The sequence below is a fragment of the Mesoplodon mirus genome, assembly GCF_964341445.2.
Source record: "Mesoplodon mirus genome assembly, chromosome: 15".
NCBI classification, from domain to species: domain Eukaryota; kingdom Metazoa; phylum Chordata; class Mammalia; order Artiodactyla; family Ziphiidae; genus Mesoplodon; species Mesoplodon mirus.
In genome coordinates, this window is record NC_138991.1 from 48,483,812 (window position 1) to 48,508,897 (window position 25,086).

Genomic DNA, 25,086 nt, shown 5'->3' on the forward strand with positions numbered 1-25,086 from the left:
GTGCAAGTTTGGACATAAACAAGCCATTGGAAAGTCATCTTAAATGAGATGTTAAGTGATTATGTTGACGGGCTCATGGCTTCATGTGCCCTGGGAATGGATACATGGAACTGGAAGACTGCCATTGTAGAGAACTGTTAGATTAACTCAAACAAGGTCCTGATGCCAAAGATTAATGACAAGAATTTAAATAATATCATTTCATGAAGATGCAAGAAGGGGAACAAAGCAGTATTTTAAATCCTTATAATTGTCCAGATAATGTGATTTTAAATTCATCTGAGGATCTACAATAAATGAGACACTACAAGTAGATAACTATTCCCTTTAAATTTCTAAAAGTTTATATTAGGTTGAACCATATGAGATTGCCATTTTTGCAGGTTAAAACAGCTGAATGTTGGCAATTTCACATGGTTCAACTTCATAAATTCAGGTTGGCAATACACACAAAAAGATATTATTGGGAAAATGATGGGTCACCCTAGCTGTGGGGTCACCTTATGTGCAGGTGTGTACACTTCAAAGTGAAAGTGGAACATTGGAATTTTCTAACTGTGGAATCTTCAAAGTTAGGGTCATGATGATATTTAGCAGATTTGTTGAATTTTTAATTAACGGAGGACCATTTGGGGAGACAAACTGTTGGCTTTGTCAGTAGTTACTCCAATAACCCTCCTCTTTTTAGAATAATCAAGATTTTAGTTGTTTTCATTATAAATTATCATTTTTGTTCACTATTTGCCCAATTTCTTTATTAGAAGGTCTACTTTCACATGAAGTCATGGAATACTTATTTCATGTGCTCACTAGTGACATCAGTGGTGAATCATTTGCCTACAACTAATGCCAAAATCAGGTGGCTGATGCTCTAGGAAGGATAAGATCACAGTTATTCCTTCTCAGAATTCTCCAGCCTTTATTTATCCCTCTATCCATTGGGACCAGCCATCATCTGCCATTCTGCACAATATCACCTTGATCTCCCATAGAATCCCCTTAATAGACTCATCATTCTTACTATTTCGTGTTTATCATCACTTTATGTAAGAAAGACCAATATGTGGATACTCCAGGAGTTCCTGTAAAAGGAATTATCAAGGATACATTATGTTGACCTCCAGCTCTCATGTAAAGATAACCCTCAGGAAATTGATTCTTTCTCCTTTGAGCTCACATTAGGTCGTAGGAAGCACATCACCCATCAGTTGTCCTCTTTGCCTTGACTCTTTGGAAACTCAGAGCCACGCTTGAGTTCATTCAACATGGAACGTTTATCACATACATTTCTTTTTTTTTATGAGATAATATGAATATTTATATTAATAAAAGGCATAGTCCACATAAAGTTACAAATATTATAAATCAAACAACATAGCATTCAAAGTTAAAACTCTTAGATATATAAGAAGATATTATCAAAAATTATTACCACAATGGGGCACATTAATATACTGCTATGCAAAAATAATAAAGTAATAAAATTCCCGGGGGAGGGATAAATTAGGAGTTTGGGATTAACATATGCACACTGCTATATATAAAATAGATAACCAACAAGAATCTACTGTATAGCAAAGGGAACTCTACTCAATATTCTGTAATAACCTATATGGGAAAAGAATCTGAAAAATAATGAATATATATCACATACATTTCTTGATATGATTCTATCTTCCTCTTGATAATTTGACTTTTGATCTGGAATTTTATCTTGATCCCTGCAGCAACTCTTCTCTCCAAAGTTAGTTTAATTTCCAAGGGAAGGCTTGGGTCAAATCCCCACCTGTCTCTGCTTGCCTTTGTTGCCACAGACAAAACACCCAGACTTGTGCCCAATTTCTTATTTTCTTCACTTCTCAAATATTATTTTCCTGTACTTAAAGAATGCTACCTAAAAGACAACACATATCGTTTCTTCATTCCCAGGTCTAACAACATTTGTTGATGTCAAGTTCTTCCTAAAAGACAACTTAAATATTTGTGCTGCAGCCCAAGTCTCTTTCTCATAAAGAAGGAATCTGGAGTGAGAAGTTACAGATTTGAGTCCTGGCTGTGTGACCCTAGGCAAGTAGCTTAAAAAAAAAAAAAACCTTTGGGTCTCAGTTTCTTCCCTCTGCAAAGTGGGAATACAGATCTTAGTTATTATAAAGAGAAAATTATGTAAAGTATATGAAAGGACTTTATGCTCTTAAACAAGTTTACAATCAGGTTAATATTATTTAAAAGCAGGAGAGACTGAAGTCCTGTATAAATATCTTTGTTTCCCTGGATATTTTGCCTCTGCCCTTTTATCTTTGTGTCTCCATATTACCCAGAGTTACCTTACTGTACCTCTGCCCAAGGGCTCTGAGTGGCTGCAGCCTCTGGAGAGAGGGTTCAGAACTCTGAAAGTGGCATGAGGTGCCTTGAAAAGCCACTTTGAGGAGCCCAGAACAAACCCCATTAGGACCAGGTTCATCTGGATAGTGTGAACTGCAGGGCTCATACTGGGCTCTGATAGAGCTAGATGCTCAGCGTGGAAGGACAGCCAGGTCAGGGGCTGAGAGCTGCAGCAGCCAAGCTACAAATGCATCCTTTGCTCCAGGCTTAGGGGGGCACAGAGCCCCTTCCCAGAAGCCTGAGGGCAGGACTGCAGGCAAGATGCCAGCTCTACTGCAGGGCTGAGCATGAGTCAACCTGGTATTCCTCAGACAAGCTCCCGGCTGAGGTGTGCTGGGCAGGCTATGCCCACGAAGCATGTGTCAGCCAGCCATGATCCAATTAGCCATGTGTCATCAATCATGTTCTGGTTAGACGTGGATCAGCCTGACACGTGTCAGTCACACAGACTCATCTCCAGTCCTTCAAGGTGCATGGGAGTAAAATAAGCGTCAGTCACACACATGCTCACTGGGTGCATTTCTGCCAAACCCTGAGTGAGGAATGGACACCAACCACGTGGCTCCAGCAGGAGAATGTGGATGTAGAAAACTCTTCCATCCTCCCCTGCTTTTCTCTTGCCCCCTTTCATTCATGGTCTGGTCCCTTCCCCTGCAGTCTGAGTGTCGTGTGTGTGTGTGTGTGTGTGTGTGTGTGTGTGTGTGTGTGTGCCCAGAGTGGGGGATGCCAAGGGGTGGGAGGCAAGCAAAGGGAGTTGCCTCTTAACTCAGAGAGCGGGTTCTAAAGCCAACAGGCCACAGAAGCCAAACCGCCTGGAGAAATTCCCCCAATCTGACACTGCCACTTCCATCTTCCATCACTGCTACGGAGGTGTTTATTTATCCAGTTAGGCATTTGAGAAAGTAACTGGCTTGCATTTAGGGGCTATGGAGGGTGAAAAATAAGTAAAAATATACATTAACCTCACAATCAGCGAGGCAAAATGCTCACATGGTGATGGGCATGCAAGGATGGAGGGGACAGAAGACCCCAGGGTCTTCTCATGGTCACGGTCATGAAGCAAAATGGCAGATAGCACTGCTCACACTGTTTGAATCACCTCTCTGACAGAATATAATTGAATTTAGGTGAATTAAATGCTTGTCTGACATGACTCCCTCTCATTATCAGATGAAATGCAATCTGACTCGTTTAGGCTTGGTTAGGAGGAGTGTTTTTCTGACTTTCTTTTTTTCTTTCTTCTAACTGAAACAGAGATGTGGTGGCCAGAGCACCAGCACCCATCTTGGACCATGAGGCTGAAAGCCAATGGACTAAGGATGCTGTAGCAGAAAGACAGAAGGTGCCTGAGTCCCTGTTAACATAGTGGAGCTGCTGTACCAGCCCTGGACTGTCCAAGTCCAGACTTCTTTAATTTGAGGGAATAAAGCAGTTAGGAATATAGTTCCTAAAAGGCACAGTCATATTTCCATTTCATACTAGAAAGATGGAATAAATTTTGTTCTAAGTTGTTTTGGAGGCTGAGGTATATATGTTTCCTTCTTTCTTCCTCCCTCCCTCCCTCCCTCCCTCCCTCTCTCTCTCTCCCTTTCTTTCTTTCTTCCTTCCTTCCTTCCTTCCGTTCTTTCTTTCTTTCTTTCTTTCTTTCTTTCTTTCTTTCTTTCTCCAAAATGATATAAGCAACGTGTTCTCCTTATTTATTTATCAGGAAGACAATTTTATCAAGAGCCAAGTTCATTGTTGAAGTGGGAGGGGCCTCTTGGGGCATCTGTTTATCCACCTGAATTCGTTCTTCAGCTCTCCAGTGCTGGGCAATGGGAGGTGGGGGGAGAGGAAGAGATTACGTATGTCTCCCATAGAAGACATCCAAGCTGACTAGTGGCCCATCTTATCCTGGAAAAAGAGTGGACATCCATTTCTGCCCTTAGTATTGGGTAGGCAGGTGTGGGGTACACTCTGAATTTGTGGGAAAACTGAGAGTAGCCCTTGAACTGGGATGTGGTGTAGATGGGCCCAGGGTCTAATCTAGTGAACAGAATTTAGCCCAGTGACCTTAATCCTTGTTCCCAGTTGCCCCAACCTAGAAAAACACATTCCTGGGCATTTCAGGCTGGCATATAACACTCTTCTCCAAAGGATGAATTCCTCCTCATCCTTTAAGACATGGCTCCATTGTCACTTCTTCCAGGAAAGTTCCTGTTCTCTTCCCTGTACCCCTCATCACCAAGTTTCAGTTTATTACATTATAGAGTAATTGTTTGTTTATGTGACTCTCATTCTCATTAGTCTGGGAGCTCTGTGAGGGGAACAGGAACAAAGGTTCACACAATTGTGTATCCTCCGTGTCCGGCTAGTCAGCCTAAATTGTTCAGTAAATATATGCAGAACGAATGAAATCCCGTTGATTCCTATATTTCTTGTATTTCATCTAGTAGTTTCTTCACCAAATTTGAGGACCAGACCTCATAACTTCCTTCTCATTCCTGGGAGATGTAATATCATTGCACCTGCAGTGTCTAATAAACAAGTTGAGCTTTTATGCAATAGGTGGTGAGATTTGTTATAAGTGGAAGGAGCTCCCCGTCCTTTTTCATGAAGTCCTCTCTGATTGTGTTATGTTTCCTCCTTTACACCACCCTCCCCCCTGCATTCGCTCCAATTATTGCCTGGGACTTATTTGCTCACATCTCTCTTGTGTGAGTTACTCCAGGACAGTGTCCATACCGCAGCAATCAAGGGTGTGGCTTTGACACATATATACAATGGAATATTACTCAGCCATAAAAAGAAATAAAATTGAGTTATTTGTAGTGAGGTGGATGGACCTAGAGTCTGTCATGCAAAGTGAAGTAAGTTAGAAATGGTAGCAGCTCCCATTGGCCTCTGTGTCCCTTCTCCATGCCCATGGGGGATGCACAGAGGGGGCAGGCTCCCAGAACTGGATTCTTGGTACCATGTTCTCAGTTATTTGATCTCCTAAGATGCTTGGGGTGGAAAGATGGGCTAAGACACAGAGCTAATATCTTATGTTTGTAAGTCTTGAAAGTCAGACTCTTATTTTCAGGAAGCTTCCATGATGCCTGACAGAGCAGACAAAGGTAAAGTGGCCCCTCGAGGTTCAGCAATCCTTCCCAGCTACCTGTGTGTCCTATGGAGCTATCTGGGAAGAGTTCCAGAAGTGCAGTTCCATGGGACATTCCTGTCCATGCCACCAGACCTCCAACATCCATCCACATACCCACACATTCATCCATCAAACACTTGCTGTGTGCCTACTACATGTCAGCAAGATACAATCTTGACTCTTAGGGAGTTCACGGTCTATGGTCAAGACAGGCATTTACACAAATGATACTCTAGTGTGATAAAAGCTGGAACTGAGATGCATACAAACTACCAAGTGCAGAAGAGTGAGCAGATAACTCGGCTTGGTTGGGGAAGGTTTCACAAATATCAAGTCAGTGACCACTGAGTGAAGTCTTATGGGAGCAGGGATTTCCATTAGCTGGAGACACATGGGGGGAAGCATTCCAAGCAAGGCATGGAGACAGAAAAGGATCAAGAAAAGACACGTAGTTCTGTAAGGCTGGGTGAAGGAGGAGAAGTGGATAATCCCCAAACTGACATTGGGGTTGTTTTGGGCACCATGCTGGAGGATTCGGGCTTTATTCTGAGGCCATGGTACACACTCAAGGCAGGGCTGCAAATGCAAATGCCTACGGGGTCAGGCAGATGATGAGGGGGGGCCAGGTGGGAACTGAAAAACCGAGGAGTGCAGGTCCCATCCAAAGGTGACAGCCATTGTCGCCGTGCTGGAGCACAGGCTCAGTGTGGCCAAGTCTCTATGTCATACTGACTGAAGTAAGTCAGACAGAGAAAGACAGATATCATATGGTATCGCTTATATATGGAATCTAAAAAACTAGTACAAATGAACGTTTTTACAAAACAGGAATAGAGTCACAGATGTAGAAAACAGACTTATGGTTAGCAGGGGGGAGGGGAGGAGCAATAAATTGGGAGATTGGGATTTACATATACACACTACTGTGTGTAAAATAAATTAACTAATAAGGACCTACTGTATAGCCCAGGGAACTCTACTCAATACTCTGTAATGGCCTATATGGGAAAAGAATGTAAAAAAGAGTGGCTATATGTATACGTATAACTGATTCACTTTACTGTACAGCAGAAACTAACACAACAATGTAAATCAACTATACTCTGATAAAAATTTAAAAAATAGAAGCTGGAAATACATATTTTTATATGAACACTCCCAAGTTTTAAATGTTGGAAATTATTTCAAAACATCATGCTGGCCAAGCAAAAACATGTCTGATGTCCTATCAGCCTCTAGTTTGGCTTCACTTCAGATGTAAAGCTTAAACAGAGAGCTGACACTGTCAGACTATGTTTCAGAAAGAGGATGTCCCCACTGACCTCCCCAGCCTTTGCCAGCAAGAACCTCTTCTTCTCCCTCCTCCACCCCCTTGCTTCTTCCCTCACCACCCTCCCAGACCATCCCCAGTGCAGCCCCATCTTGCCTGGAGGAGCTGGATGAATGCACCGTGCTCCAGGCCTGACAGAGAAAGCCCAGCCATGAGGACACGAGAGAGCCATATTTATTTCACATGGACAAGCGTGATTCTGTCGCATGCTGAACATGAAAGCTCGCGTGAAGAAAGTACCCGTAACAGCAGAATTATGTGCCTTTGTCCACAGGGAGCAGGGAGTGTCACAGAGTGGTTTTCAAAGACAGTTCAAGCAGAGTTGAGACCACAGGCTTTGAAATCACTGGTTTATTTCATCAGCAAAGGGTCTGTCTCCTAGGAAGGGCCGGGGGAGACTTCCAGCTCTGTAATCTCGCCACGAGCTGCTAAGGTCAGGAGGACGAGGCTGGTCCCCCATCCATCACCCAGGGTGGCTTGGAGACTTAAGCTGAGAGGGGAGGTACATGCCGCTCAAAATTAACAAACCCACTCTGGGGTGGACAGTGACAGGGACAGACTGCTGTGATCATAGCAACAGACCATCATCCCTTATAATATGTACCATAATTGGAAGACGTACTCCCACTCTTCCTAAAGCAATTTCCCAAGGCCTCTTAAGGGCTGAAGGGAAACCATTCAGAATTGACCGGACATGCCAGAAGCAGATCAGCTTTGAGTGGACAGACTGGGAGGGCTAGTGTCAGGGACCCCCCTGGTCTCTTGGCCTTAGCTGGGCTCCCGGGTTCCAGGATGATGAAATCCGAGATGGGAACAGGGGTTGGAGCCTGGGTTCCCTGGGGGAAGAGGGTCAAGGGCTCTCAGGGCAAACCTCGCAGAAGAGACAAGTGGAAGAGCCCTTGCATCTCGATGGCTCATTCCCACCTGAAGTCCTGGCCAACAGTTTCATAAAATTTAATATTATAAGGTCTATAAAATTCCCGGAGCTGGTCTATCACTTCCGGATCGATCTGTACATGAGTTCTGCCTTTTGATTTGCCCAGGCATCGAGGCAGGAGGCTCGATTCTGTTTTTTTCAAGCAAGGGAATCCTTTGGTCTTGTTGAAGTAGAAGTGCTTGTCCGTGATGAGCCTCTTAATGCCCAGGAAGTCCTGGACCCGCCCCATCTCGCCGGCTGGGTCAGTGATGAGCCGCTCGCCGCTGACAAAGTGGATCTGGGCCAGCGGGAAGTAGCGCAGCCAGCTCTCCAGGTGCAGCGCGTACATGCCTATGCGGATGGCGTTCCAGGATACATCCACCAGGCCCAGCGTGCGGTTGCGGAAGGAGAGGCCCTCGAAGGTAGGGATGTCGGGCTTCTTGGAGAGCGTCTGCGTGTAATCGGAGATGGCGCGGGTCACGGGGTTCCGCACGACCACTATCAGCTTGGTGTCTCGGGACATGTTGAAGATCCGGCGAGGGGCCTCTTGAGTGACGAAATAGCTGGGGGTCTTCTCCAGTGTGATCTGGCTCTCGAGGGTCCGGGGCATCAGGCTCCTGCGGGGCAGAAACGCACATGATCAGCCAGGGCTCTGTTGGGGGCTTGGAGATCACTTCCCTCCACCCAGCTCCCTAGTGAAGCACCCGCCCCCTCACCAACGGGCCATCTGAGGCTCACCTGCTCTCATCTGATGAAGAACCCACTTTAACTCTTGTTGACTTTTTTTTTTAGGTCTTTACCAGTTTGCTTTAAGACAAGAACCAACCTAAATGTCCATCAGTGTGAAATAAATAAATGATGGAATAGCCAATTAATAGAGTTAGGTAGATCTGCGTGTACTGTTATGGAATGATTTCCAAGATTTAGTGCTTAAATGAAAAAAAGCAAGATACAACTTGTTTATCTCAGGAAAGATACCAAGAAACCAATAAAAGTAATTGCTTCTGGGGAGGGGGCTTGAGTGGGAGCAAAGCCAGGAGGTCAGGGATAAATGAGAATTACTTTTTATTGTGTAATCTTTTACGCTGCTTGAAATTTTTATTGTGTTTATTACATATTCAAAAAATACAAAGGAAGCCACCGAATATTGTTCTGGCAAAAGATACTTCTCTAAATATATTAAGAAAATCTTTTGAGGGGAGGAAAGGCATGCTTTGTAGGAATAACATGTGTTTTAGAAATGAGTTCTGATGTCTTTTCCTCCTTGGTATAAGACTGAAGAAGCACAGAACTGCCGGCTGGTTGGGACCTCAGTCGGAAGCCCTAATGCAACCTCTTGCTCCCTTACTTTTAAATTTCCTGGTTCTGCTTAAGGTTTAAGGGAGGATGGTGGGACACGCTGATGTCTCCTTCTCAGGTGTGTCTCTTTCAGGCCCTTGTGAAGGGGAACACCTCTGGCTCCCAGTCGCTACATTTTTCTTAAATAAAATAAAAATTTTGTTTTTATTTTTGGCTGCGTTGGGTCTTCGTTGCTGGGAGTGGGCTTTGTCTGGTTGCAGTGCACGGGCTTCTGATTGCGGTGGTTTCTCTTGTTGCAGAGCACGGGCTCTAGGTGCACGGGCTTCAGTAGTTGTGGCTTGCAGGCTCTAGAGTGCAGGCTTAGAGCACAGGCTCAGTAGTTGTGGCGTGCGGGCTTAGTTGTTCTGTGGCATGTGGGATCTTCCCAAACCAGGGATCAAACCCGCGTCCCCTGCATTGGCAGGTGGATTCTTAACCACTGTGCCACCAGGGAAGTCTGCTACTTCTTTCTGAAGGTTGTGTTTTACACTTAACCAGTTTTTCTTAATCCTGGCTGTTCATTAGATCACCCAAGAAAGTTAAAAAAAAAAAACCCACAAATGTTTGAGCCCCATCCTAGACCAACTGATTAAAAACATTTGGGGGTGGGTTCCTTTCTGAAGCTCCTCAGATGATTCCAATGTGAAGGTAGGGGTGAGAACCACCAACACAGCATCCTTCCCCCACTCTTAACACTACGGCTTCCCAACACCCACAGAATGCATCTTCACAGCCCTCTGGAATAGAGGCACCTGGTACCTGGTCTTCTTCATCCCAGCCCCTATTGTCATCTCTCTTCAGTAACCTGGCCTTACAGTTCTTTGACCAAATATCTCCTTTTTCTCTTCCTTTTAGCAACTCTTTCTCATGGCCATACCTTAGGTCTTATCCTTGGAATTGCCCTAATTCTGAAAAAGTTCACACTGAAATTCCACTCTAGGACTATGTTGTGGGTTGAATGGTGATCCTCCAAAAGACACCTCCACCCAGAACCTATGAATGTGACCTTATTTGGAAAAAGAGTCTTTGCAGATGGAAGTAAGTTAAGGATCTCAAGATGAGGTTATCCTGGATTAGGGTTCCTTGTAAGGAATATCCTTAGAAAAGAAGAGAAGGAGAGAAGAGATACACAGAGAAGGAGGCAATGTGATGATGAAGACAGCACGTAGTGACACGTCTACAAGCCAAGAAATGATAAGCATTGTTGGCAGCCACCAGAAGCCAGGAGAGAAGCATGGAGCAGATTCTTCCTCAGAGCCTCCAGGAGGAATCAACCCTGATGACAATTTGGTTTCAAAATTCTGGCCTCTAAAACTGTGAAAGAATAAATCTCCATTGTTTTAAGACATCCATTTTGTGGTCATTTGTTATGGCGGCCACAGGATACAAACACAGACTACAACCTTCTTTCTTTCTACCTTTACCACGGTTTCAAATTCATTGTATTGATACCCGATCTTCAGATTCATCTGTGATATTCTTGATTTCACTTTCTTCTAAACCTTCTCTGGACCCAGTGAGCAATCATTTCAATAGCATCATCTTCACATCTAACCCTAACCCTAACCCTAACCCTAATCACCATTGCCATCATCATCCTCATCATCATTAATTTCTTTGTAGTGCTTGCTCTTCCAATCTCTAATAATGCATCTTGCCAACTTTTCATCCTTTCTAATTCTGTCTTTGTGTTGCCAAACAGCAGTAGAGAAAATTGCTGATCCTGACAGAGGATTGCTTCTCCTTTATGTATTTATTACTTCTAGCTTAAATTGAGCCCTCAACACTGCTCAATAATCTTTTATGTTTGTCTTTACAGCGCCCCCATCATTCCTCATAGTAAGTGTTCCAAATTCTCACCATAAACTCTCAACCATACTCAACCACCCTAACACACAACTAGTCTCCCACTACTCTAGAAAAGGATAAGCTGCCACCCCTCCACTCCTTCAGTCTTCCTCTCCTTCACCTTGAAAGTGACCATTATCCATCCTGAACCCCTCCCACTAATCTCAGAAGACAAGGTAGGCAAGGGCTCACCTGCCCACCTGTGCTGTCAGATCCCTTCCCCTGCTGCCTTCCCTGCAAATCTACCCATTATCCCCTTGAATCTTCAAATTCTCTTTGCAGCTGATAAGCTGATACGACTGATATTTTGCTTCTAGGCCCAGAGTCTATCATGCACCCTTATGGGTTGAAACTTTATAGTATTTATTAATACTGAGAAGGCCATTTTTTAAGTTGGATATCATTCTTGGCAAATAATCACAGGTGTACTTGAATAGAATTCTTTGGCTGGATTTTCTTAGACATCTTCCTGTAATATTTTATGACCTTGGCATACATTGTAATGAGGTTTTGGCCTTTATGACAAGAGTAGATGAAATTACATATATGTGACAGTGCATTTAAACTTAAGGACTTTCCAAACTTCATGGGGGTTATTGATATCAGCACACAAAAAGTTGACCTGATAAGCCATTAAACAGATTTCTTCACAATACCCTTTTTTTAAAAAGGTTTATTTATTATTTATTTATTTATTTAATTTATTTTTGGCCGCGTCAGGTCTTAGTTGCAGCATGTGGGATCTTCACTGAGGCATGCGGGATCTTTTGTTGCGGTGCGCAGGCTTCTCTCTAGTTGTGGCACGCGGGCTTCTCTCTAGTTGTGGTGCACAGGGCGCATGGGCTCTGTAGTTGTGGCACACAGGCTTAGTTGCCCCATGGCATGTGGGATCTTAGTTCCCTGACCAGAGGTCAAACCCAAGTGCCCTGAATTGTAAGGCAGGCAGATTCTTTACCACTGGACCATCAAGGAAGTCTCTCTTTGCAACATCCTTTAATACGCTAAAGAACATCCAAGAGAGGAATTGAAGGTGCAGCATTTCCAAAGCTTATGTGGCCAAGGAACTGTGAACTTTTGCCAGGAGCACCAATTGACACCTCTTTCTGTTACCAGTTTGGGAAATTCTGACCAATTCCAGGGATCTTCAGAGTGTCACATCATTCCCCCAGCTGTGCACTGAAGTGAAGTTCCACCCTTCTAATTCCTAATAGGCATATCAGCTACAAAACCAAATTACAGATACTAAGGAAGATACAAACACCAGGCTGTAAATAACATCACACCAAGGTCATCACGTCGTGAGTCAAATGCGTACTCCAAATTTTCTCTATCCCACCAAAGGACACCCCTATATATTTATTTCTCATTCGGTCACTGGAATAGAGTACAGGAGACCTGTGGGATGATACTGTACAAGGAGACCATATGGACACACACCTCCCTGCTCTATGGTGGGAAGGGGGCATTAGGCTTTTCCTTAAGGCTCATTTTTCCTCCTCATGTCATTGTTCAAATTTTGCTGATTTGTTTCCAGCTGCTAACAAACAGCTGAACTTTTCTCTCACCCTGTAACCCTTTTAAGCTTCAGCGTCCTTTCTTTTCTGTGTAGCTCTGCAAAAATTACTGAAAGAATGTTCTAACACTCATCGTTTGGACTTACCTCCCATCTGTTATTTTAACCTGCTAAGCAACAATTTCCACCACATCTGGTAGCAGCTCCCAGATTTTTTTAAGGAACCACCACTCCTTCTTTAGATAAAATCTTAGCAGGCCAAGGGGAGGGTGCATGACTGAAGTTAGGCTAATTAGTGCCAATTGTGTCATAAAGACAAAAATGTATCATAAAGACTGAAAGTGGACTGAATCTTCCAACCAGACACAGGAGCATGGAAGAGCCTCCCTATCAGTTTCTTTTACCAAATTCCTTCAGCTCTCTGCGTTCTTGCCCTTTCTGAGACCTGGTTTTCCCACTCTCCTCTGTATTCTGTGAGTTACTGCACATCCTTCTAATTTGTTTGTTTGTTTCTGGACTACTTTAAAGTAGAGTCTGTTTCTGTTGTTTGCAACCCAAGAACTCCAACGTGTCTTACACAACTTAGCTTCCTCTCTGTGGAAGCTACACTCACCCCTACTGGATTATAAACTCCATGAGGGAGGGCAGGTGTACCTTATTTGCATCTACAGCTGCAAAGTCTACCACAGCCATGGCACAAGTAAAGTCTCCATCAATATTTCTGAGGTTACATGCAGCCAACAACCTAATCGAGTTATGCAATGAAGCCCTCATCCCTTTTCACATTCTCAACTCTCTCCAAACCACTGGGAACCTTCCCAGGAGTCTATCTCCCACTTCTCTTATTCTACATGACCTTCCTGGATGACCTCATTCCTTCCTCAGCCATTAGCACTGCCCAGGAGCTGTCGACTCCTCAGAAGCCTGTAACTGCAGCTCCAGCTTTCCCACACTATGGACTGGAACGTCCAACTGTCTGTGGAGTGGACACCTCATCTCAACAACTGAACTCACTATTTTCCTTCCAAGCTCACTTCTCTCTTTTGCCTGTTTGTGTAGGTGATATCACTGCGAATCCACTCACAAAGCAGAAAAACGTCAGAGTCATTCTTGACTCCTTCTCACATCTAATTCTGTCGTTCTTGTAAGTTCTCAAGTTTCCCCCTCCCCCTCCCCTCCCCCAGCACTCATACACTTCAGGCTCTCTGTTCCTCTGACAACAGATTTTTCTCTAACCTCCATGCTTCTACTCTCTTCTCCCTTTCAATTTATTCTGCAGTCTGTGTCCACCAGGGAACTCCTTCTCAAGCAAATCCAATCTTGTCAACCATCAGTTATTCTTTTGAAGAAAGCCCACATTCCTTGACCTGGTACTCAAGGCTGCTGCCTACCTTTCCAGAATTTATCTCTTGCCACCTCCTGGCAATCTGATGCTTATACTATGCCGGACACAAAATCCACTCTCCAAACACATCCTGCTCTTTCATATGTTTTGCACTTGCTGAGTTTTTTTTTTTTTTTAAGACTCTTGATCATCTCTCTTGTCTCTTTCACCCTGGTGAATGTCTACTCATCTTTCCAAGTCCAAAGGAAAAGTCATATACTCTGTGAACCCTTCCTTGTAATTTCTTGGCACTTCCTGCATCCGACTACTAAGACCTCACCCCATTGTGTAGAACTTACTAGGTATGCATCCATTTATTTCCACAGATCATCAGCATCTTGGGTGTGTTTCTCGTTCTTTTTTGCCTTCCTAGCACAATACCTGGCATGACATAGGTACTCAATAAATTGATCAAAGATCCAGTGTCAAAGGTAGGTGCCTATTCAGAGGTTACCTCGAGTCCTCAGAAGTTACCAGTGTTTACTTTATGAAGCTTGGCCTTTTCTTGGCATTCTGGTCTTGGGCAGAGGAAGGTTCCAGCAGATAGTCCTGGGGCGAGGGGATCGCTGTGCCATTTAAAAAATTTCATCATGGCCACACATGCTCAGGCTCACAGGCTGAGGGGAATCCAAGCTCTGCTTCAATCAAAACCTCCCAATAGGGCTTCCCTGGTGGCGCAGTGGTTGAGAGTCTGCCTGCCGATGCAGGGAACACGGGTTCGTGCCCTGGTCCGGGAAGATCCCACATGCCGCGGAGCGGCTGGGCCCATGAGCCATGGCCACTGAGCCTGCGCGTCCGGAGCCTATGCTCCAAAACGGGAGAGGCCACAACAGTGAGAGGCCCGCGTACCACTAAAAAAAAAAAAAAAAAAACAGAAAAAAACCTCCCAATATACGAAGGTAAAATGAGATTGAAAGGAACACATCTTGTGCCATTTCTGTTCTGCCATCTGCACTCTGTCCTTTGCCCAAGGCTCCCTCTAATGTTGAAAGAGGACAGGGCTGCGGTCACCTATAGTGTGGCTGGGAGAGGAGGAGTTGAGGAAGTCAAGCTGGACTCTGGGACCACCTGGAGGGCTTTGGAAACATGTAAATAACCCCACATCAGACTAATTAATTAAGAATCTCTGGGTGGGCACAGAGGCCTTGGTACCTGCAACTTTAAAACTCTTCAGATGATCCCAGTGGACCCCCCAGGGCTAAGAACCATGGTTGAGGACTGCATGTTCCTTTAGCCGCATAGCCTTCAATATGGTAGCTCAGAAGTATCACCTGGGGGTGCGCCTTAAAGAGTCCCAGTACATTCAGCTTCAGTGGGTTTGGGGTGCAGCCCAGGAGCCTACATTTTTAACAAACCCCCTGCCTCAGGACTCATATTCAGAGAAGCTTGGGAAGCACAGCCTTAATAAAAAGCACCCTCATAAGTAACACGATGGCGCTCATTACTACCTAAGATGTTATATGTTTATTTGATGGATGTCTCTGCCCACCCCTGCCCCCAACCATAGACTGGAAGTTCCAAAAGAAGAGTGTTGGTGTCTGTCTTGTTCATGGCTGTGCTCTCAGCACCTAGGAGATGGCTGGCACTTAGTAGGGGCGTAGTCAATATTTGCTGAAGAGAAAAAATAGAAAGGCAAGGTTTTGGTTCCCAAGTCTAGGAACAACGAGGAAAAAGCATATTTGTGTGTGCCGGTGGAGATGTGTGCACAAAAGTCTGTATTTTACCTTCTCCCTAAGGGAGAAATCACAGACTTCTGCAGCCCTTACCGAAAAAGACACACACACACACACACACACACACACACACACACAAAATCCAAACACTCACTTGTCAGCTTGAGGCTCTCTGGAAATGGCATTTTCTGACCCACCCAGTGGGACAGAGACAGCTCCTGTGGCCCCACTGTCCACAGAGGGACGTGCTGTGCGGGGCCTCTGAGCAGGGCCGGCACACCCCTGATTATCACTGATAGGGTTCTCTGGAAGATTTCATTTCCTGCTAAATCTGTACATTCTGTGTATGTGTTCTAAAAGGCCTGGCTGCCTGGGGGACTTCAGTGATTTATTAGCTCCTAGCTGGGCAACCAGGCTCCTTGAAAAAAATAATTGCAGCCTCCAGAGGGATAATTAGGAGCGGAAGAGGAGGGAAAAGGTTTTCTTGCAAGAAACTCGTTCTTAAAACTAAACCTAGAGGGGTGGGATAGGGAGGGTGGGAGGGAGACGCAAGAGGGAGGGGATATGGGGATATATGTATATGTATAGCTGATTCACTTTGTTATACAGCAGAAACTAACACACCATTGTAAAGCAATTACACTCCAATAAAGATGTTAAAACAAAACCAAACTAAACTAAACTAAACCTGCTAAGCCTGCTCACCCACTACATGGCTGAGCGCAGGCACAGCACCTATGAGCGTAGAAATGAGGCCCCTCTAGCATCGTGGCAACTCCTCCTTCCAAGCCACAGCCCCAAATCCTTACATTGATGTGACCCAGGAGGAAACTGCTGAGTCCCAGCCTGAACCCCATCAATAATTCTTCACTGCTCACAGGATAAAGGCCTAAACAGGATTTATGTGGCTTATCTTGATCCAGCCCACAGCCACTCTGGGCTCTGGTCAGATTGGACTATTCAGGGTTCTCCCCCGACACTGCATTTTTCATGCTAAGGGACCTCTGACATGTTTTGCCCTCTGGGGGAAGGCTCTGTAGCCTATCAGGCAGAACTTCTTCATCTCTCAGCTCTTAGTTCCTCATCACCTCCACCAGGGAGACTTCCCTGACTGTGCCCTTATTATTTCCCCCTTCCCAGGAGTTAGGCAATTTGTTACCCTTGTGATTCCATGGCAGTCACTACAGACACATCCCATTTTTTACACATTATCTGCATCTGTCATCACCCTAGAGTGTTAGGTCACGGAAGGCAGGGATCACCACTGTCACATCTCTATCAACAAGGCCTGTCCTGTGCTTGGTATGCATTCATGTATTCATTGGACAAGGATTTATTGAGCACCTGCTGTATGCCAGGATACAAAGACAGGCATGGTGTAGTCTCTGTCCTCAAGGAGTTAACAGTCTTGTAAACCCCAGGGGTAAGGTGGTTCCCTTTTCTCAGTGTGAGGGGCTGCACTGAACTTGGCTTCCCACTAGGGCTGGTGGCTTCCTCCTCTGCCAGGAGGGGCCATGCCTGAACCCAGTCTCTGACAGTCATCAAGGCCCCCAGGGGTTGGACAGCTGGCTTTCCCTAATAACTTCTGTATACAGCTGGCACCTCAGCCCAGCCTACCTGGTGTCCTCGTAGTTTGATTGTCCCCCCCAGCTGACAAGGCTGTTCTCACCCCTGCCCTATAAGAAGGGAAGTTGATGTAGGTGTCGGGGCAGAGTCCCTTCCCTGGAGCGTAAACCCACAGCTGGTCCAGGCTCTGGTATGTCCCTCAGGGTGATGGTGAGAAGACAGAGTAACACCTTGCCTGCCTCTTCTAGTGCAAGTTTCGCCAGTGACGCTTATTCATTTTTTTTTTAAGATTTATTATTTATTTATTATATTTTATTTTTCGCTGTATCGGGTCTTAGTTGCGGCATGCGGGATCTTCATTGAGGCATGCAGGATCTTTTGTTGTGGCACGTGGGCTCTTCATTGCCTTGCTCGAGTTTCTCTCTAGTTGTGGCGTGCGGGTTTTCTCTTCTCTAGTTGTGGCATGCAGGCTCTGTAGTTTGTGGCACGCAGGCTCTCTAGTTGAAGGGCACGAGTTCAGTAGTTGTGGTGCATGGGCTTAGTTGCCCTGCAGCATATGGGATCGTAGTTCCCTGACCAGGGGTTGAACCCGCATCCCCTGTATTGTAAGGCGGATTCTTTATCACTGGACCAGCAGGGAAGTCCCCCCAGTGACACCTATTCTTTCACCCATTCTTTGTGCATTATGGAATTTGTCTTGAGTCCCGCCACGTGACCAGTGGAGACAAGAAAGGGATCCTCCTTGCCTGATATATCCTAGAGCTGTTCGGAGGGCAGTGGGCTACTTTAGCAGCTGGTTGTGAGTATAGGAGTTGGAATCAAAGAGACCTGAGTTAGAGTTCTCCCACTTGCTAATCAGAAGAAATGGGCACACGGCTTACTTCACTTCGCATAATGTCATGTGGGTTCATCCACGTTGTCACAAATGGCAGGCGATCCTTCCTTTTTTATGGCTGAGTGAAATAAGCCAAGCACAGAAAGACAGATATCAATACTACATGATTTCACTTACAGGTGGAATCTGTATGTCGAACTCATAGAACCAGAGAGTAGAATGGTGGTTGCCAGGGGCTGGGATGTGGGGTGGGGAAATGGGGAGACGTTAGAAAAAGGGTACAAACTTTCAGTTATAAGATGAATAAGTTCTGGGGATCTAATGCATAGCCTGGTGACTACAGTTAACAATACTGTGTTGTATACTTGAAATCTGTTACGAGGGTAGGTCTAAAGTGTTCTCACCACACACGTACAAAAATGGTGACTATGTGAGGTGATAGATATGTTAATTAACCTGACTGTGAAAATCATTTCACAATGTAAACATATATCAAATCATTATGGTGCATACACACAGCATACATCAGCCATACACATAGTCTGCTGCAGACTGAATGTGTTCCCCCATCCCCATCCCAAATTCATACGCTGATGCCCTAACTCCCAGTGTGATGGTATTTGGAGGTGGGGCCTGTGGGAGTAATTAGGACCTGACGTGGAGGCCTTAGTGCCCTTATAAGAAGAGACACGGGAGAGATGATCTCTCCCTCTCTGCCACGTGAGGACACAGTAAGAAGGCATCCGTCCATAAACCAGGAAGTGAGTCCTCACTGGGAACCAAATCGGCTGGCACCTTGATCTTGGACTTCCAACCTCCAGGCTGTGAGAAATAGCTTTCTGTCATTTAAGCTCCGTGGTCTATGGCATTTTTGTTATAGCAGCCGGAGCTGATTGAGCCGGGGTCATTGATGCCTTCGATGTAAACAAGCTCACAGCTAACATTTCTTGCGCAGTGACCGAGGGCCAGATGTGGTTCTCAGCTCTGTGTATGAACCACCACCCTCAGCCTTCACATTAACTCCCCGAGGCCGGCACTCTCACTATTCCTGTTTATGGGCTGAGGAATCTGGGACACAGGGAACTAAAGTCAGTCACAAAAGCGATGCAGCAAGTTGCAAAATCTGGATTCAAGCAAGTGTGACTCTAGCACTAGAAGAAAACATGAGAATATAAAATTAACCTTGGCACGAGGGCAGCCTTTCTAAGCATGAGACAAAACTCATGGAGGAAAAGACTGAAAAGTTAGATACATAAAAAATGGAAGTCTCTGGGATGGAAAAATACCATAAATAAAATAAAGGGAAATGACTCACTGGAAAAATATTTGCAGCATATAAGATAGGGAAACAAAGGATGATTTCATATATTTTTACTATCTATATATGTGTTTGTATGTTTTATATATTTTTTCAAAATTCTTGCAAATTAATAAGAAAAAGAGCCAGCTGGTTGAATAAAGGAACACAGGCTGTGAAAAGTTAATAGCAAAAGAGCTACCTATGGGAAATAAATACATGAAAAGATACTCCGTCTCTCTTAAAATTAAAGAAATGCAAATTAAACCTAAGATGAGATCATATTGTTCACCTATAAGACTGGAAAATATACTTTAAAAAATTATAACTGTTATTGCTGGCAAGAGCGTGTAGAACTAAGTACTTGCCAATATTGGAGGGAGTGAAAATCAATGCATCTTTAGGAGGACAATTAGATATTATCTACCCAAATGTAAAATGCACACACCCTCTAACCCAGCAATTCCACTTCTGGAAATTTAGTTGTGCAAGAGTGTAAAGACCTGTGTGCAAGAATGTTTGTTGCAGCATTTGTGGCAGAGATGGGGAGGTGTCCACCAAAGATCCCTGCCCCTCACTCCATAGTGTAGCTCTGTCTCTAGAGGGTAGTGGCCCAGCCACGGACTACATTTCCCAGCACCCCCTGTATCCAGGTGGGGCCTTGTGGCTGGTTCTATGTGTGTTACCTCCAGACCCAGGTACTTACAAAGTAGGTGTGTCCTTTTCATTTTCTTTTCCATCTACTAGCTAAATGCAGAGAACTCTGAGGCCCTAGAAGGTCCAAAAGGTAGAAGGGGCATGAAGACCCCTTATAATTGGGAAAACAACCCCCTTGGACTACTATGAGCAAGACATACACTTTTCTCTTGGCGTTTGTTTGTTACAGCAGCTGGCATTGACCTAATGACTGAAACACTGTTTGTAGCAGAAAGAGACCAGAACAACCTACATGTCAATTGGTACGAAGCTGGTTAAATAAAGCCAGACAATAGCTTATTTTATGGCTGTTAAAAAAATAAGCTGGTTCTATAGATATTGACACAAAAAGGAGTCCAAGATGTATTCTTACGTGAAAAAAAAGCAAGATGCAGAACAGCGAGTTCAATATGCACCTATTTACATACAAAATATACACACAGATGCCAGTATGGATATGCATATACCACCTCTAAAAAGATACACAGTAAACTGTTAGCAGTGATCACCTTGGGGGACCTGGATGGCCCGTGGTATAGAGTGGACTTCTTTTTCACCTTTATCTTTCTGCACTCATTGGATTTCTTTTCCTTTGCCATGAGCATGCATCATTTGTAGTTAAAAAAACTAGCTAATAAAAAGGTATGTTAGGGCTTCCCTGGTGGCGCAGTGGTTGAGAGTCCGCCTGCCGATGCAGGAGACACGGGTTCGTGCCCCCGTCTGGGAAGATCCCACATGCCGCGGAGCGGCTGGGCCCATGAGCCATGGCTGCTGAGCCTGCGCGTACGGAGCCTGTGCTCCACAATGGGAGAGGCCACAACAGTGAGAGGTCCGCGTACCGCAAAAAAAAAAAAAAAAAAAAAAAGGTATGTTAAAAAATCTCCATTGATATTGTTTAGGAAGAAGATAGCCTGCATGGAAACAGTTTTGAGGAGTGAGGGGGAGGAAGTGTGTCTGGAGGAGCTGGGGTGTGGGTGAGAAGCAAAGATATGGAAGGCCGGAAATGCACAGCTCTGCTCTCCGGAATCTTGGCTCGGAAAGGAGGAAGGGTGACCGTGGGTGCTGAATGAATGGATTTTGCTGCTGCACGTACAGTTCTGATAAGTTTCCAGGCAACTGGACCTCAATTTCTCAGGTGCCATCGGGCTAGTCTGGCCTGACCATGGGGACACTAGCAGGGCGCCTTCTGTTGGTAACTCTGGGTCTCTCACCTTCTCTCACTGTCTGGGCTTAGCTCCTTCCCCACACTAAGCCTACCCTCCCTTTTCCCTGGGAATGGGTCCCTTAAGTCAGCCCTTCTCACGCTTGGAGGCACATTTGTATCACCTGGGGGTCTTGTGGAAAGGCAGATTCTGATTCTATAAGTCTAGGGAGGGGGCCGAGATTCTGCATTTCTAACAGGCTCTGCAGTGAGGCTGACAGGCTGGTCCATGGCCCACAGGTTGAATAGCCAGGTCCTGGCCAGCCTGGCATGAATTGCATAGTCAGTGAATGTTTATGCACTAAATGGAATTGGCTAATGGATATTGGATGACAAACTGTAGATGATGTGAATTCAGAAAACCCAGATTGGAGGCCCAGCTTTTCCATTTCCTGGCCTTGTGACTTTCATAGTAGTTTCCTCAGAGCAACAGGTGGATGATGAGAAGGTGGGCTTCCCCTGGCTGGTGTGAGGTCTAAGCTGGATGAACACATGAGGGGCCCATGTAAACCATAAAGCACTGTACCCAGCCGTCAATGGATTCCTCTTTCTCTACTTAATTTTCCCCCTTTCATTTAAGTCTTTTCTTTTTTTGTTGTTCTTTCATTTATTCAGTTATTTTTAAAAATTGAGATATAAAAGACATATAACATTATATTACTTTCAGGTGTACAATGTAATGATTCAACATACATATATATTGTGAAATCATCACCATTATAAGTCTAGTGAGCATCCATCACCACACAGACTTACACACAGTTACCTTTTTTCCTCATGATGAAGAGCTAGTAGCTTGTTAGAGCTACTCTCTTAGCAACTTCCAAATATGCTCTAGAGTATCAGTAACTATAGTTACTGTGCCGTAGTGTTTGTCTTTCTCATTTTCAAAAAGCCAATCATCTGTTCCTTCATGCTTTCCTGCTACAGCCCTATATATCTCCTTTTCTTCCCAAAGTTCATGAAATAAAGCTCAATGGTTCTGCGCTTCCCTGGTGGCGCAGTGGTTGAGAGTCCGCCTGCCGATGCAGGGGACACGGGTTCGTGCCCCGGTCTGGGAGGATCCCACGTGCCGCGGAGCTGCTGGACCCGTGAGCCATGGCCGCTGAGCCTGCGCGTCCGGAGCCTATGCTCCGCAATGGGAGAGGCCACAACAGTGAGAGGCCCAAAAAAGCTCAGTGGTTCTACTTTCTCACCTCACATTCATCCTCAACTTGTCACATCTGCCTCCTTCCTCCTCACCCCCTTAAAGCAGCTCTCTCTGAGCACACCCATAAATGGCGGTGTCATTTTGTCCTGGCCTTGTTTTAACTTTCTGTGGCATCTGAGGCATTAGCCCACTCCCTGCTTCTTGAGGAATATGTTCTTTCTTGGCTTTGAGAACCAAGGTCTTGGTTTCCTTTTTACCCCTCTTACCAGTCCTTCTCCATACATATTTCAGTTATTTTTCCCACACTTACCACTTATCTCTTTATGTCTCACTTAATGGCCCCACCATCCACTAGTTGCCCCAGCAACACTCACATCTAATCTATAACCAAATCCACTGGTAACCTCTCACCCAGTCTCTTCTGACATTGGTCCCTGCCAGCTTAGGACCCATCACAGCATCCTCGTTCATGGTCAGAGCTCAAGGAGCAGCTCAGCATCTTTCTCTAGGTAGACTCTGCTGGCCAGCATCCATTCGGAGCCAGCTTGCTCCACCAAGTGGCCCCAAGGCTACCAGGGGTGGTACCAAGGGGTGGCTTAGGGGACCTTCATCCTCCTTGCAATCTCCAGAAGTCAATCTAAGTGAAAACAGATGGAGGGGAAGAAGGGAAAGTGCTGCTGGAGAACGTCTGAAACTGGCAGGATGGCTGCATTACAAATACCTTATTCTTGATACAAAGCGGGCCTCAGCACAGCCAGCAAATTCCACCATGTTCCTCTGGCCAACTCGCTCTCCCATTCTGCACAATGACTATCTCAGACCTTTTCCATTCTCTGCAAATGATCAAAGCCAGCCCTTTTCTGTCCCTCTCAGCAGATGAGCTCGCACCGTGGAGAATAGAGAAACTGTTAGCATGAAACATCTTCATTATCCTGCTGCCAAACACATAAATTTTTCCACACTGACCAGCCGAGGATGGAGATGGTCAACCCAGTGGCCTTCGGATGCTAGTCCCCCAGGCCTGTGCGTCTCCACCTCCCTTCACCTCCCAGTGTTCCCTGCCTGCAGTGTCCACGGAGGCCCACCTTCCACCTGTGCCTGGATCCATGCTAAGGACCTGTCAGTCCGCACCAGATCTGAATGCATCCCAGGTATCTGCAAATACCCCAGCCAAAGACTGGATGAATCAGTGAGTTCATCTTATTTTTTAACACCAAGCTTTACAATTGCACACTCCAGAGTCCCTATGGCTACTAAATTTTGCAAGGTTGAGCTCCACAAGCCTGCCCCCACTTCCTGCAGCATAACAGTGCCCCCTAGTGGGAGGTAATCCAACTGCAGCTGGTGGCGGCAACACCTCCTGCCTGGTCCTCCACAATTCCGCCGCTTCCCTGGGAGACGTTAGCCACCATCAGTTCTTTCCATTTTGTCTCCCGAAGAGGCAGGTGTATCAGAATACACGAAGCCCAGTGGTTGCAAAGGTGAGCAGGGCTTGGCTTTCTGATCATGCAGGGAGTCAGAAGAGTAGTGCTGTTGAGCAAAGCACTGGGGAGCCAGCTGCTCAGATATCATCCAGGCCAAAGCTGCATGTACGGTTACTGGGTCAACAGCACTTCTACGGGGTCCAGGTCTCACCCAAACTGTGCAAATCTGGATTCTTGTCCAGGCTGTGGTGTAGAATGGTCCAGCTCTGCATTTCAGTTCTGGAAGGCATTCAGGACACCTTGCAAGATGAGGTAGCAAACACTCAAATCCTTCAGTCCTGCCCTTTCCTGCCTCCAGGGCTTTTCTGCTCTTTCTGCCTAGAACACTCTCCCCTGACTCTTCCATGGCTCAGTCCTTCTCATCCTCAGGTCTCTGTTCAAATGTCACCACTCTCAAATGTCACTCTCTAAACCCCACGGTTTATTTCCCTCCTCGCATTGAGCACAACCTGTAAATCTCTTGCATATCTGTTTGTTTATCTATTGCCTTTCCCCCAGTTAGTCTGCAAACCCCATCAGGAAGGGATGCTGTCTTCCTTGCTGAGTGTGGAGTCTCAGTCTTTGTCACTGGGCCACACCACCACAGGCAGTCAAAAAAGCATATGACTCATGCTGGTCAAATGAATAACAGGAGAAGAATCAAAGCCTAAAGGCAAGAAGATCTGGGCGCATTGAGAAAATGCAGCAGCCTGAGCTCTTTAGAAAGAGTTTCCCAAAGTGCAGTCACATATAATCTCTGGTCTGCAAGTGATTCATGGATGAAAGTTACATTTTTTTAAAACAGTTTTGTGTTTATTTTAATGCATTTTAGAAAATTAGAACTAGAAGATCATCTATATTTAACAGATTTTACTGCTTAGGATGAGGCTTAAATATGCAGTGAGCATAGAAAATGTGACTTGATCTAAAGACAAATACTAAGTAAATAGTACAAATGGTACATGAATACGGAAAAAAGGTGATCCTTATAATGACTTAAGTTTGGGAACCTCTGGCTCAAAACAATGTTAGTTGGCCAAAGGAAATCCAAGTCAGAGTAATGTAGACATAGACTCATTCAACAGATAATTATTAAGTACCTACTGTTTGCCAGCCATTGCTGGTGCCGAGGCCATGGGTCTAAGTAAAACAGATGTAGCACTTGCCCTCATGGAGCTTCTGGTCTGGTGGAGGACATAATGAACAAAAAATAGTCAAATATATAATTACAATTTGGGGTGGAAGAAAAGAAGAGCAAGTGTAAAGAGGGAATTGAGGGGTCGAAGAAACCCCAGAGTAGACATTTGAGCAGAAGTTCAGGAGATGAGTACTGGCTTGGATGAAAAGACCATATGATGAAATGAGAAAAA

General features: G+C 45.1%; 1 protein-coding gene across 1 annotated transcript in view; it reads right to left on the bottom strand.

Moving 5' to 3' along the window:
* Positions 1-7,639: 7,639 nt before the first annotated feature.
* Positions 7,640-25,086, bottom strand: part of HS3ST2 (heparan sulfate-glucosamine 3-sulfotransferase 2) — a gene marked incomplete at its 5' end in the record, with an annotated part of 88,850 nt that continues 71,403 nt past the window's right edge. The window contains one exon of the mRNA XM_082645004.1: positions 7,640-8,369. Within this exon, the coding sequence (XP_082501130.1) occupies positions 7,751-8,369 (619 nt within the window). The 3' untranslated portion in view covers positions 7,640-7,750. The remainder of the gene's footprint in view (positions 8,370-25,086) is intronic.